This window comes from Mustelus asterias (genome assembly GCF_964213995.1).
Source record: "Mustelus asterias chromosome 26 unlocalized genomic scaffold, sMusAst1.hap1.1 SUPER_26_unloc_6, whole genome shotgun sequence".
Taxonomy (NCBI): domain Eukaryota; kingdom Metazoa; phylum Chordata; class Chondrichthyes; order Carcharhiniformes; family Triakidae; genus Mustelus; species Mustelus asterias.
Genome location: NW_027590113.1, coordinates 1,017,383 through 1,032,753, shown reverse-complemented (window position 1 = coordinate 1,032,753; position 15,371 = coordinate 1,017,383). Strand labels below are relative to the sequence as shown.

Genomic DNA, 15,371 nt, shown 5'->3' with positions numbered 1-15,371 from the left:
CTTGTGGTTTTAGGCAGAGCAGGAGTCAAACCAAACTTTGATACAACCAGAAAGAATGCTTTCTGTGGTGCAATTGTAAAAGTTGGCGAGAATTGTAACTGACATGCCAAATTTCCTTCGTCTTCTGACGAGGCGTTGGTGGACTTTCTTAACTATAGTGTCGGCAAAGGGAACCAGGACAGGTTGTTGCTGATCTGGACACATGAAAAATTGAACCTCAGGATCCTTTCTACTCGCCCGGGGTTGCTGTAGACAGCGGCACATTCTCCTCTACGCTTCCTGAAGTCGATGACAATCTCCTTCATTTTGTTGACATTGAGGGAGAGATTATTGTTGCCGCACCAGTTCACCAGATTTTCTATCTTATTCCTGTACTCAGTCTTGTCATTGTTTGAGATCCAACCTACTGCGGTGGTGTCATTGGCAAACTTGAAATTCGAGTTGGAGGGGAATTTGGCCACACAGTCATAAGTGTATAAGGAATATAGTAGGGGCCGAGAACACCGCCTTCTGGGGCACTGGTGTTGATGAAGATCGTGGAGAAGGTGTTGTTGCCTATCCTTACTGCTTGTGGTCTCTTGGTTAAGAAGTTCAGGATCCAGTCGCAGAGGGAGGAGCCGAGGCCCAGGCAACTGAGTTTGGAGATGAGTTTTGTCGGAATAATGTTGGAGGCTGAGCTGTAGTCAATAAATAAGAGTCTGATATAGGTGTATTTGTTATCTAGTGTTCCAGCGTTGAGTGCAGGGCCAGGGTGATGGGGTTTGCTGTGGACCAGTTGTGGTGGGAGGCGAACTGTTGTGATCCACGCAGTTGGGAGGCTGGAATTGATGAATGCCATGACTCGCTTTTCGAAATACTTCATAATGATGGATGTCAGAGCCACTGAATAATAGTCATTAAGCATGCTGCAAGGCTTTTCTTTGGTATTGGGATAATGGTCATTTTCTTTAAGCAGATAGGGACCTCAGATTGTTGTAAAGACATGTTGAAAATGTCTGCGAGTACCCCCACCAGCTGATCTGAGCATGATCTGAGTGCTTGTTCCGGTACCCCATCCGGCCCAGTCGCATTCCATCAGTTGACCATCGAGGAAGCTGCTCTCTAATCTGCAATGATGACCTCAGATACAGCTGGTACAATGGTTATCACACTGCTGCCTCATAGCACCGAGGAACCAGGTTCGATTCCCGGCTTGTGTGACTGTCTGTGCGGAATTTGTACATTCTCCTCGGGTCTGCATGGGTTTCCTCCAAGTGCTCCAGTTCCTTCCCACACTCCAAAGATGTACAGGTTCTGTTGATTGGTCATGCTAAATTGCCCCTTCGTGTCAAAGGGATCAGCAGGGCAAATATGTGGGGTGACAAGGATGGGTGGGATTGTGATTGGTGCAGACTGGATAGACTGAATGGCCTCCTTCTGCACAGTATTGTAAAGAGCTTGTTTAAAAATAGGGAATTTCCACTTTCTTTCTGGCTAAGATGGAGTCAGCGAGATCAGACAGTGTGTCACCCGGGGAGGATGGAGCCATTGAGATCAGACGGTGTATTACCTGGGGAGGATGGAGGCAGTGAGATCAGGCAGTGCATATCCCAGGGAGGATGGAGCCAGTGAGATGATCGTGTCTAACCTGGAGAGTGTGGAGTCAGTGCAATGAGACAGTGTGTAACCCAGGGAGGATGGAGCCTCTGAGATCAGATAGTTTGTGAACTTCATGAATGTTGATGAGAATACAGTAATTGAAACATTTCTAACACTCCTGTTGAATCTTCTTTTGATGTCAGGTAGGTGGGCTAATCTAGGTCCAGGCAACGGGAGTTTGAATGGGTCGTCCAGTTACCCATCTACTGCAGCTATACGAACATGAGAACTAGGATCAGGAATAGGCCATCTGGCCCCTCGAGCCTGCTCCACCATTCAATAAGATCATGACTGATCTTTTCGTGGTCTCAGCTGAATTTACTCACCCACTCACCATAGCCCTTAATTCCTTTTATTCAGAAATGTATCTATCCCTGCCTTAAAAACATTCAATGAGTTGGCCTCAACTGCTTCACCGGGCAGGGAATTCCACAGATGCACAACGCTTTGTGTGAAGGAGTTTCTCCTCAACTCAGTCCTAAATCTGCTGCCCTTATTTTCAGGCCATGCCCCGTAGTTCTAGTTTCACCTGCCAGTGGAACCAACTTCCCTGCTTCTATCTTATCTATTCTCTTCATAATCTTATATGTTTCTATAAGATCATTCTTCAGAATTCCAGTGAATACAGCCCCAGTCTACTCAGTCTATCCTCATAAGCCAACCCTCTCAACTCTGGAATCAACCTAGTGAATCTCCTCTGCGTCCTGTCAATATGTCTTTTCTCAAGTAAGGAGACCAAAACTGTACAGTGTTCTAGGTGTGGCCTCACCAGCACCTTATACAGCTGCAACGTAATCTCATTGTTTTTAAACTCCATCCCTCCAGCAATGAAAGACAAAATTTTATTTGCCTTAATTACCTGCTGCACCTGCAAACCAACTGCTAGTGATCCTTGCATAAGGACACCCAGGTCCCTCTGCACAGCAGCATGCTCCAATTTTTTACCATTTAAACAATAGTCCATTTTGCAGTTATTCCTATCCAAATGGATGACCTCACATTTACCAACATTGTACTCCATCTGCCAGACACTCGTCCACTCACTTAGGCTATCTATATTCCTTTGCAGACTTTCAGCGTCCTCTGTGCACTTTGCTCTGCCACTCATCATGGTGTCAGCTGTGAATTTTGACACACTGCACGGTCCCCAACTCCAAATCATCAATGTAAATCGTAAACAATTGCAGTCCCAACACTGATCCCTGAGGCACATCACTAGTCACTGATCGCCAACCAGAAAAACACCCATTTACCCACACTCTTTTCTTTCTGTTAGTTAACCAATCCTCTATCCATTACATTACCCGTAACACCGCACACCTTTATCTCATGCAGCAGCCTTTGGTGCGGCACCTTGTCAAATGTTTTCTGGAAATCCAAATACATCACATCCACAGGTTCCTCACTGTCCACTGAGCATGTAATGTTCTCAAAAAATACCACCATCTTAGTCAAACATGACCTGTCTTTCATGAACCCATGCTGCATTTTTCCAATGGGACAATTTCTATCCAGATGTCTCGCTATTTCTTCCTTGATAGATTCAAGCATTTTCCCGACCACATAATGCATTTGCTATTTTCCCCACCATCTGTTTTAGTACCCTGCGATGCATTCCATCAGGGCCAGGACACTTGTCTGCCTTTAACCCATTAGTTTGCCCAACATACCTCTTTTGTGATAATGGTAGTTTCTAGGTCCTCCCTGCCATAGTCGCCTTGTCATCAGTGATCTGGCAGCTATGTTCCCTGCCAGGTGTGCCTAGAATGGGAGAATGCGATATCTCCCTGAAACATAAAAGCTTTCCTTACCTGGTGGAGAGGACCAGAGTGTGTTTGAACTCATTTCATCATATTTTGCTTTGTTTAAGTTTTCTTTGAGATTCTGCTCATTTTTAAGAAGCCACATTTGAAGTTATCCCTTTGTTGATCTGGTCTATTTTGTTAAGATGCATGTTGCAAGATGCAGAATTTCACTGGCATTTCAATCTCTGAGCTTTTCCCTCGCATGCCAGCGCTCCACAGTCTCAGTCACCTTGCAGAAATGTCCCCCCTCATTTTAGCAAAGAACAGAAGGTTTTCCTGTGTCAGCAGCTGCTGCACCCCTTGGAGGGAGAATAGGGAGAGGGAAAAGGTGAGAGAAGAAGGGAAAGGGAGAGAGGGAGTGAGAGGTGGAGGTGGGAACCAATTGTGGTTTTGAGTGGTTAGAAAAAACAAATTGTGCAAATTTATGGTTTCTGAAATTGATAATTTTCAGCAAACTGAGCAGTGGATGTTCGGTGAATTATCAACCTGGTAGATTGTGTTCAGGAACGGGTGAACAATCATCTCATTGAATGAAAATGAATGTTCACTTACTCCTCTTCCTGTAAGTTTGTAAATCCCTGGTGTGGTTCCTTGATGGGGTGAGGTTCCTCAATTAACTCCTGCTGATGTTGGAACAGAGTCTGATCAATGAAAAGTAATATTGTCCCACACAATTGGTCAGAGCAGTGGAGAATAGGAAAAGTGAATGGGGAAGATTGAAGAGATAGGGAGGGAGTCAGTCACAAGGTGTTTGGAAGGAAAGGAGGGAGGAACTCCTTGGTGCCATGGACACCAATGGATCTTGGCACAAGGACAATGAAAAGATGAGGCTTTATCAATTTCCGTTTAAAACTTTCCTCTTTGAACTGTTCTCTCTCTCTCTCCGCCTGAACTGTTACCTGTTTCTTTCTCTTATTTTTCTTTTCTGTTTTTGTCTCATATTTTCTGGATTTTGTTTTGTGTCAGTCAGTGACCAGAATGAGACTGAGCTTCCTCGCTGTTTAAGGGAGGGTGATTGACACCGAGATCCATCAATCAGAGAAGGGGAAGCATCGAAGCCCCGGCCTTGGTGTTAACGGATGTGCACGGACCATCATGTCCAGCACTATGCATGTGCATGACCAGAGTGCCCTCCAAGCTTGCACCGACCATGCTGTCTGAACTAAAAAAAACCTACGCTTCTGGGGGCCATATACCTCTATCCCCATCCTATTCATGTATTTGTCAAGACGCACAAAGAACAAAAAATTACAGCGCAGGAACAGGCCCTTCGACCCTCCAAGACTGCACCGGCCATGCTGCCCGACTTAACTAAAACCCCCTACGCTTCCGGGGACTATATCCCTCTATTCCCATCTCATTCATGGATTTATCAAGACGCCCCTTAAAAGTCACTACCGTATCCGCTTCCACTGCCTCCCCCAGCAACGAGTTCCACGCAACCACCACTCTGTGTAAAACATCTGCCTCGTACATCTCTCTTAAACCTTGCCCCTCGCACCTTAAACCTATGCCCCCTCGTAATTGACTCTTCCACACATGGAAAAAGCTTCTGACTATCCACTCTGTCCATGCCTCTCATAATCTTGTAGACTTCTATCAGGTCTCCCCTCAACGTCCATCACTCCAGTGAGAACAAATCAAGTTTCTCCAACCTCTCTTCATAGCTAATGCCCTCCATACCAGGCAACATGCTGGTATATCTTTTCTGTTCCCTCTCCAAAGCCTCCACATCCTCTGGTAGTGTGGCGACAAGAATTGAACACGATATTCCGAGTGCAGCCTCACTCGGGTTCTGTAAAGCGTCAACATGACTTGCCAATTTTTAAACTCAATACCCTGGCTGATGAAGGCAAGCATGCCATATGCCTTCAGGACTACCTTCTCCACTTGCATTGCCACTTTGTGACCTGTGTACCTGTACACGCAGATCCCTTTGCCTATCAATACTCCTAATGGTTCTGCCATTTATTGTATATTTCCTATCTGTGTTAGACCTTCCAAAATGCATTACCTCACATTTGTCCGGATTAACCTCCATCTGCCATCTCTCTGCCCAAGTCTCCAACTGATCTATATCCTGCTGTATCCTCTGATGGTCCTCATCCCTATCCGCAAATCCACCTACCTTTGTGTCATCCGCAAACTTACTCATCACTCCAGTTACAATTTCCTCCAAATCATTTATAAATTACAAACAGCAAAGGTCCCAGCACTGATCCCTGAGGAACACCACTTGTCACAGCCCTCCATTCAGAAACGCACCTTTCCACTGCTACCCTCTGTCTTCTTTGACCAAGCCAGTTTTGTATCCACCTTGCCAGCTCACCTCTGATCACATGCAACTTCACCTTCTGCACCAGTCTGCCATGAGGGACCTTGTCCAAGGCCTTACTGAAGTCTATGTCGACAACATCCACTGCCCTCCCCTCATCAATCATCTTCATCACTTCCTCCAAAAACTCGATCAAGTTCGTGAGACACGACCTCCCCTTCACAAAACCATGTTGCCTCTCACTAATATGTCCACTTATTTCCAAGTGGAATAAATCCTGTCTCGAAGAATCCTCTCCAATAATTTCGCTACCACTCATGTAAGGCTCACTGGCCTGTAATTACCTGGATTATTCTTGCTACCCTTCTTAAACAAAGGAGAAACATTGGCTATTCTCCAATCCTCTGGGACCTCCCCTGTAGCCAGTGAGGATACAAAGATATCTCTCAAGGCCCCAGCAATTTCCTCTCTTGCTTCTCTCAGTATTCTGAGGTATATCCCATCAGGCCCTGGGGACTTGTCTACCTTAATGTTTCTCAAGAACCCCAATACCACCTCCTCTTTGATCTCAACATGACTCAAACTATCTACACATCCTTTCCCAGACTCATCATCCACCAAGTCCTTCTCTTTGGTGAATAAACCTTGAAAGTCACTGTCGTATCCACTTCAACTACATCCCCTGGTAGCGAGTTCCAGGCACCCACCACCTGTGCAAAAAAACTTGCCTCGTACATTTCTTTTAAACCCAGCCCCTCGCACCTAAAACCCATAGCCCCGAGTAACTGATTCTTCCACCCTGGGGAAAAAGCTTCTGACGCAGCATCAACACTGAATATATCTGGGCGATTGTGCTCTGAATACAGAGAGCATTATAACAGAGTATGTTTGGGTGATTATAGAATCATAGAATCCTACAGTGCAGAAGGAGGCTATTTGGCCCATCGAGTCTGCACTGACCACTATCCCACCCGGGCCCTATCCCCACAACCCCATGCATGTATCCCAGCCAGTCCCTCTGACACTAAGGGGCAATTTAGCATGGCCAATGCACCTCACCCGCACATCTTTGGATTGTGGGAGGAAACCGGAGCGCCTGGAGTAAACCCACGTGGACATGGGAAGAATGTGCAAATTCCACCCAGACGGTGACCCAAGCTGGGAATTGAACTCTGGTCCCTGGCACTGTGAGGCAGCGGTGCTAATCACTGTTGCACCGTGCAGATTCTGGTCTGAATACGGACAGCATTATTACAGAGTATATCAGGGTGATTCTAGTCTGAATACAGACAGCATCAAAACTGAGTGTTTCTGGGTGATTCTAGTCTGAATAGGCACAGCATTATAACACTGAGTATACATCCTGTTACTGTTACATTTTTCAAACACACGCTGTTTCTGTACATCTATCCTCAGCTCGGAGAGCAAATAGCCAATTTCCACTTTTCACCCAAAATGTGAACAGACCCGGGACAGAAACATGGGGAAAGTAGTGAAATATCAGACGGTGTGTAACCCGGGGAGGATGGAGTCAGTGAGATCAGACAGTGTGTAACCCGGGGAGGATGGAGTCAGTGAGATCAGATAGTGTTTAACCCGGGGAGGATGGAGTCAGTGAGATCAGACAGTGTGTAACCCGGGGAGGATGGAGTCAGTGAGATCAGATAGTGTTTAACCCGGGGAGGATGGAGTCAGTGAGACCAGATAGTGTTTAACCCGGGGAGGATGGAGTCAGTGAGATCAGACATTATGTGACCCTGGGTAGATGGAGCCAGTGAGATCAGAAAGTTTGTTAACTAGGCAAGATGTAGTGATTGAGATCAGACAGTGCCCAACCCGAGGAGGGTAGAGCTCATCGTTATCATTCAGACAGACACAATCCCAGGTTGAGGGTTCAAAATATCGGAATCTTCCTCACCATGTGGACTTGCGTTGGAGGGATGTTGCAAGGAGCAATCACTTAGAGCTGTCAGTTGCTTCTGTTCACACACATTCGCAGTTCTTGCTTCATTTGAGGCATTTAGGATTCCATGGAACACTTTTACGGGAAGTTCTCCTTGACTACACACATTTTCTGAAAAGCATGTAACTTAATTTTTGCAGTTCTGCCCCCTGTTTCCGATCTCGGTGCACCCACAGTAGATGAAGCGAAGGGGGGAGTGGTGGAAGTGAAGATGGGGAGGATGTGCAGTAACAGGAGGGAAGCCCCTCCCGTTCCTGCTTTGGCCTTGTAGGCTATTACTGGCTCCAGGAAGACCAGATTCGATAGGGTTCTCCTTCAGATAATTTACTCATTTTCTGTGGCCAGGTTTACTGCTGGTTTCCCTGGAAGGGGAGCGTGCCATGTCCACCGGCACGAGCGAGAAATTCCTTCCCTGGAGGGCATTGCAAGGTCTGGGATCGAGATTGAATCTCTTTACAGAGATTGTGTTTTGACGTTTCAATTTTCTCCTGATAGTCTACCTACTTGATGCCATATCCCAAGGTAAGTAGTACAAGGAAGGACACCCAGAAACCTCACAGAAATAATAGAAACCCCACAGTGCAGAAAGAGGCCATTCAGCCCATCGAGTTTGCACCGACAACAATCGCATCTTAGACTTATCCCCACAACCCCACGCAGTTACCCCATTAATCACTCTAACTAACACATCCCGCCACACTAAGGGACAATCTTGCATGACTAATCAACCTAAGCCACACATCTTTGGACTGTGGGAGGAAACCGGAGCAGCCTGAGGAAACCCACAATGATACGGGGAGAATGTGCAAACTCCACACAGACAGTGACCAAGCCGGGAATCGAAGGCAGGTCCTTGGAGATGTGAGACAGTAGTGCTAGCCACTCTGCCACTATATCTCCCAATGCTAAACCAGTTTGTTCAGATCCATAGCTCTTAATTAAAGAAAGGGTTCCACAGGCTGGAAGATGTTTGGGATGAGTATTCCAGAGTGTAGTCTCTTGGCAGCTGAAGGCAAGGGGCCCATGTGTCGAAGAATCCAAATAAGGGCTGGTCAAACTTTCAGGAGTGCGGAAATATTGCCAACATCTAAGGCTGGACTATAATATCTGGCTGGGACGTGTGAGTCAGTGGATATATTTGAAAAGCTCGATTGAGGTTCCAGATGGTGTACAAGGATCTAGGGTTAATGAGACATGGTGCAAGTTAGGATACAAGAAGCCAGTTTCAGGGCAGTTAGTAAGATCATCTTGCATGTGTAACACTTTTTAAAATTTGCTGACAAGCAATATATTTATGAGAAACAGATAGCCCACTGGTGGGACTCCAGAGAATGGGATAGGGAAGATAAACCAATGCCAGTGATATGTGCTCTGCGATTTACTGGATAAGCAAAAAGACAGGGATAATTTCCACCCAGCTGGAAGGCAGTGAAGAGGATGATCATGTGATCAACTGTGCCAAAGGCTTCAGAGACGTAGAGTCGGCTGAAGATACTTCACTGACCATTTTATTTCTGCTAGAATGTAATGTTTGACTTTGATAAGAGCTGTTTCAGTATTGTGGCATAGGTGGAAACCTAGTTAGATGTATTCAAACAAGCTCCAAGAAAGTTGTGTCTACATTTAGCAGGTAAAGTTATGGTCATGTGTTTTGGAGAAAAGGGAGGCTGGACATGGGCCAGGGATTTTCAAGGGCAAATGAGATCAAGATGATTTTTTGAAGAGGCAGTACCAACAGTACCAAGGTGGTGGGGTCACCGTCAGATCTACCAGTTATATATATCTACATGGTGTTTGTGAGATTGTAAATATCAAAAGATCGTCCCCATATAAAATTTGGAAATCACGTTGCTGCTTAAAGATACAAACAAGGCATTTTCACTTCACAGTTTCCATTTAACCCTGCTGTGGATTTGTTTATTTCAGAGCACCAGAATCGAAAACACCTGTCACAAAAATGGCTGAAGGTTTCAACAGCGGAGTATATCCAATATCTTCAAAAAGATTGACATTGGACAATGGTAGGTTCAGAAAACACTCCCAAGTTTTCACCGTCCTGTTAATGAATCCAGACCTCATTCATGAACCTGCAGTTCACACAAGGAACAGAGAAGAATATAGCAGCAGCAAATTATAAACCAGTAAAGCTGATACAATGAAGTTGTGCTGAAAGCAATGTCTAGTGCATGTCGATAGGCATTGCTTACATAGACATCCAGCAGGCATTTGGACAGAGTTTCTTAAAATGTCTGTCATGCAATTGAAGGCACATTTTTGACCTCATTGTAAAATTGGTGGAAAAGCAAGGGATAGAGATGAGGTAAATGGACATTTAGGCTGACTGTCAGGATGCAACTTGCTGTGTTCCAGAAGCATCTGTGTTAGGCTCACAATTACTAACCAAATTTATTGACAGCCTCGATGATGGAATAAAAAATTGGATATATAAAACTGATTATGACACAAAGTTATTGAAACATCGTAGTCAGTACAGCTGGCAATATGCAAAGAAATATCAGTAAATTAAGTGAACTGGCACATTTGTGGCAAATAGATTAAAATGCAGGCCAATATCAGGTCCTTCACTTTCAATAAGGGATAGAACAGGGCCCTTTCCAAATGTGGAAAACCTAGAAACTTGGAAGCTCTACAGAACCTTGAGAATCCCTAAATATAGATTGTTAAAATATCGTGAAAAGGGAGCAAAAAGTAAAACAAACAATTTAATGTTGGATTTTATGTCCAGAGAACAAGAGCATGTAGGGATAGAAGTGATGTTACAAGCGAGACAAGCTCCTGAATAGACCAATCCCGGCTGTGGCGATTGCAGTTAAAATAAAGGCAAAACCTTTCCGGAATGAAATTGGAAAATGCTTCTAAACGCAAAAACATTTCCTGCAAAAAAGGTAATTGATATTGGTAATTTAAAGTGAATTGCTTCTTACTAACCAGGGGTATGAAGTGATTTGGAGGTCAGCTGGATATATGGGTTTTATTCACAAATGAGATAAATATCACAAATGTTTTCTGAAAGATAGTTGATAACATGGCTCACATGACATTTCAGTGGGTTGTTTTAAGTTTACGGGAAATTAAAACAGCCTATATAGGAACTCATTGTGTTTCATTTTTTTCCAATTTCTGTTCACAGATCCAAACTCTAAAATCACTGAGTTCTTGACAAACTGTGAAGATGACCAACTGTTGCTGTTGACCAAATTCTACCGGGACAGACTAGAACAGGCGATTGAAGGAGTGGCGAGACTCTGTCTGATGTTTACAGCATGCGATCATATTGGTGTGAAAGAAAGTCATGTAAGTCCAGGATATAGTGGGTTTAGTGATTTTGTCCATTTTCACATCGCAGACCTGATGAAATTAGAGGAAGAATAATTTGCTGAACAATAAGAAGCCATGGTCTCTCTTGCTGCTCTCCTAAAAAGACAACTGTTCCAATACAGCTACAATGCTGGCAACATGGAATACACCCAACAACGTGTAAAAAAAATGTCTATCCCATTTGCCCAAAACAGGACAAATCCATATGGAAAATTTGCACCCCACAAGCCTCCTCCCACTAAGTGGCAGAGATAAAATGAGTAATTACCAGTGACTTAAAGTTGCAGATACTTTGCAGTATGGGACGGCAAAGTGGCACAGTGGTTAGCATTACTGCCTCATAGCGCTGGGAACCCGGGTTCGATTCCTGGTTTGAGTCATTTTCTACGTGGTGTCTGCATGTTCTCCACGTTTTAAAGTTTATTTATTGTTGTGAAAAGTAGGCTTGCATTAACTCTGCAAAGATGTGACTGTGAATATCCCCCAGTTGCCATACTCCAGCGCCTTTTCGGGAACACTGAGGGTGAATTTAGCATGGCCAATGCACCTAACCAGAGCACCCGGAAGAAACCCACGCAGACACTGGGAGACTGCAGATTCCACACAGTGACCCAAGCCGGGAATTGAACCCAGGTCCGTGGCGCTATGAGGCAGCACTGCTAACTACTTTGGAACCGTGCTGCCGAGTTTTTGTGTGCGTTTCCGTCGGGTGTTCAGCTTTCCTCCGACAGTCTGAAAGACGTGATGGTTAGGTGCATTGACCATGTGAAATTCTCCCTCAATGTACCTGAACAGGCGCTGGAGCGTGACAACGACGGGATTTCCTCGGTCACTACATTGCATTCTTAATGCAAGCCTCTATGTAACATGAATAAATACACTTTAAGCATTTAATAACATGATAATTGAAGTTCCTTTTAGGTACTGCCAGTATCACTTGCCTCCTGATCTCATTAAACCCTTGGTCCATTCATGGACCAACACGAGTGTCTGCCTCTGACGTCACAACATTATTTGATTGAACTCTGTCATGGAATGCTAAGGCGATAGAAATGAATGGGAACTGCGCTAAATCTCTGCAATGGCTGCAGTCATACCTAGCACAATGATAGTCATGATTGTTCGAGGTCAATCATGGCAGACCCATGGCCCTGATACTAGAGTTCCTCAACGTCCTGTGTTCTCTGAAAATATCTCCAGCTGTTTCATGACCTATCTGCTATCAATTGGTCAGAAGTGGAGGTGTTTTAGTATTGATTTTAAAATGTACAACTTAATCTGTAACTCCTCAGATATCAGGAACGGGACAATATCCAGTCTAGTAAATGGTCAGTGATATTCCTGCCACACAACTCCATCCCTGTTTGACACTAAGTCACATTAGCATTGCGGAAACCCCCTTCAACAACCATGAGAGTTACAATTGAAAACAAACTCAACGAGAAGAGTCAGAGGCTGGGAATTTGCTGCAAGGCTCACTTCCTGAATTCCCAAAGTCTGCAAATAATCCACAAGACAAAAATGGGCAACGTGACGGAATACACTTCACAATCATGGATCATTGTGTCCAACATTATCTAAGCAGCTAAACACTATCTAGAATAAAGCTGCCCACTTGATTTGCATGGAATTTGTTCTTAAAAATATTTCCTCCCACGTCACAATGTCAGCATGTGCACCTCGTAAAAGATGCACTGCAGCAAATCACTAACACTCCCTTAACAGAACGTCCAAAGCCTACGCCTCTCCCACCTTGAAGGACAATGGGTGAAAGATAGGTCCGGTGTACCCAAGAGCTACTCATCTAGCCCCTTCATCCAACTGCTTCCTTCAATAATTATTTTGTACTGAGGCATCTTCAATTACACAATCGTATAAAAATATTTTGTGTTTAAAAATTGTTTTTCATGTCGACCAAGCATCTCCAAACTCCTTGTTTTCAATGAAGTAGTTTTGAGTTGCTGTCGTTGTATTATAGGAAACATGTCAGGCAATTTTCAGACATCAAATTCCCATGGGTAACAATGTGATAATGAACATATAATGTATCTTCTTACGATGTTGATTGGGGCATAACTCTGACTCTTTTCTAAAATGGTGTTGTGCGACATTTTTCATCCACTGCAATGGGCAGATTGTACCTTGTGTAAACGTCTCATCTGAAAGACAGCACTTCCAAAAATGTAATCCTCCTCACTATTGTGGTTGAGTGTAATCCTAACTTCTGCGTCCCAAAAAAGAAAAGATCTGATTGCAGGAGGAGGAAGGATTATCTCACTGATTCAAATCAGTATTTCGTTGTTAAATACACAATACCACATAATTTTATTCCCACGCTACTAATGATAATGAATGCAACAAGATCTTTGTAGAATTTGACAGGAAGGAAACTGGAAAATAGGAAAGAAAAGGAGACACATAGCAAGTATTGTGATCTCAAAACGATCTGCAGAGGTGAAAATAGCCAAAGGACCTGTCAGCATCTGTAAAAAGGAAACGGTTTGGGTATAATTCTGAAAAAAAAAGAAAATGGTGTTAGTGGCAGTGAAAAAAGTAGAGTGAGAGGTAACAAAGGCAGGTGGGAGAAAAGCAGTTTAAAACACAAAAGAGTTGGAATGATGGAAATGTGTCAAACAAAAACTGGGAAAGGGACACAAATGAAAATTTTGGGAACGAAAAACCCAACTGCTCCCCATTGTTGCTGTATATTGATTTCATTACTTGCTTTCAGCATCTTGAAAACTTGCACCAACACATCCCGTATTCTGCTCCGCCCGAGTGGAATTATTCCAACATTCACAAATTCTCACATTAACAATAATTGCTCAACTCTCGTAACATCCTTGTTTTGACTGCATGACAACTTAACATTGAAATGTTAAAACTGCATACAACCAGGTAAAGTTCCTTACCCCTTTCTCCTCAATCCCCAACATCAACAAGTTGAGCTTCTCTTTCTTTAATTTATACTTTCCTGGATGTGCGTGTCACCATCCAGGCCAGGATTTATTTATTTATTCCTAATTGACGGTGTTGATGATCTGACATCATGCAATGCTGCAGCCTATGTGGGGTGTAGAAGTTAAGGTGTTAAACACGAAATCCAGAATTCATGCAATAAGGGTCCAACTGAAATCATGGATGACTTAAATTTACACGTAGATTGGACAAACCAAATTAGCAATGGTATAGTAGAGGAGGCATTCCTGGAGTGTTCTTTTTAGACAAATGCATTGAGGAGCCAACCAGCGAACAGGCTATTCTAAACCAGATACTGTGCAACGAGTAATGAAGGATTAATTCACAATCCTGTGCCGTTCCCTTGGAGAAGAGCACCTATTAAATGACAGAATGTTTCATTAAGTTCGAGAGTTAAATATTTGAATCTGAAACTAGGGCTCTGAATCTAAACAAATGAAATTAAGAGTGTATGTGAAGCGAATTATCAAGGATAGATGGTGGAACCTTACTAACGTGGTTGATGGTGGATAAGAAATGGTTTATTTTTAAACAACGTTTTCATGAATTACAATAATGCTGACTTCCTGTCTGGCGCAAAAAAACCTGATGAAATGTGGCTCAAACGTGGCTTATTCAATAAATTAGGGATAATATTAAAACCAAAGTGGAGCCATATAAAATTGGCATAGAAAGGCAGCAAGGCTGATGATGGGAAATGTTTTGAATTCAGCAAAAGAAGATTAAAAAATGATCCAGCGCAGGAATTAGATTATGAGATTAAAATTGCAGACAAGTAGAAACGAACAGTAAAAGCCTCAGTAAATATGCGAAGAGAAAAAAATAAATAAAGACAATGGAGGTCCCTTCTTATCAGAAGCAAGGACATTTGCAATGGGAAATAAAGAAATGGCAGAAGAATTGAACATAAACTTTCATTCTGTCGTCACAAAAGAGGGCACAGAAAAGAAAAAAGCAACTTCCAAATATGTTAGGGAACCAAATGAATATACGGAATTGAACGAAATCTGTATTTGTAAGAAAAATGTGATGGGAATATTAATGGGTTTAAAGAGCGGCAAATCACCAGCACCTGATACTCGACGTCTGAGTATTAAAGGAAGTGGCTCTGAAAATATTGGATGCACTGGTGGTCATTGTCCAAAATGATATGAGCCCCTGAAGCGGTTCCTACAGAATTGAGGGTTGTAAATGTAATCCCACTATTTAATAATGTAGGAAGAGAAAAAAGAGCGTTACACACCAATTAGCCGGACATCAGTCGTGGGGAAGTTGCCAGAAAAATTTTAAAAACTAGTTCGAAAACATTAACGGGAACGAAAAAAGCCAGCATGGGTTTATAAAAGGCAAATAATGCTTTAAAAATCGACAG

The 15,371-nt window shown here is 43.4% G+C and overlaps 1 protein-coding gene across 2 annotated transcripts in view; it reads left to right on the top strand.

The window, feature by feature from the left end:
• LOC144482162 (NACHT, LRR and PYD domains-containing protein 3-like) overlaps window positions 1-15,371 on the top strand; it is an 81,421-nt gene that overhangs the window by 2,406 nt on the left and 63,644 nt on the right. For both annotated transcript variants that reach the window (XR_013495883.1, XM_078201376.1), the window contains exons 2-3: window positions 9,608-9,702; window positions 10,833-10,996. Coding sequence is in view for 1 of the 2 variants with exons in the window: in XM_078201376.1 (XP_078057502.1) it covers window positions 9,639-9,702; window positions 10,833-10,996 (228 nt within the window). In the remaining variant the exon portion in view is untranslated. The remainder of the gene's footprint in view (window positions 1-9,607; window positions 9,703-10,832; window positions 10,997-15,371) is intronic.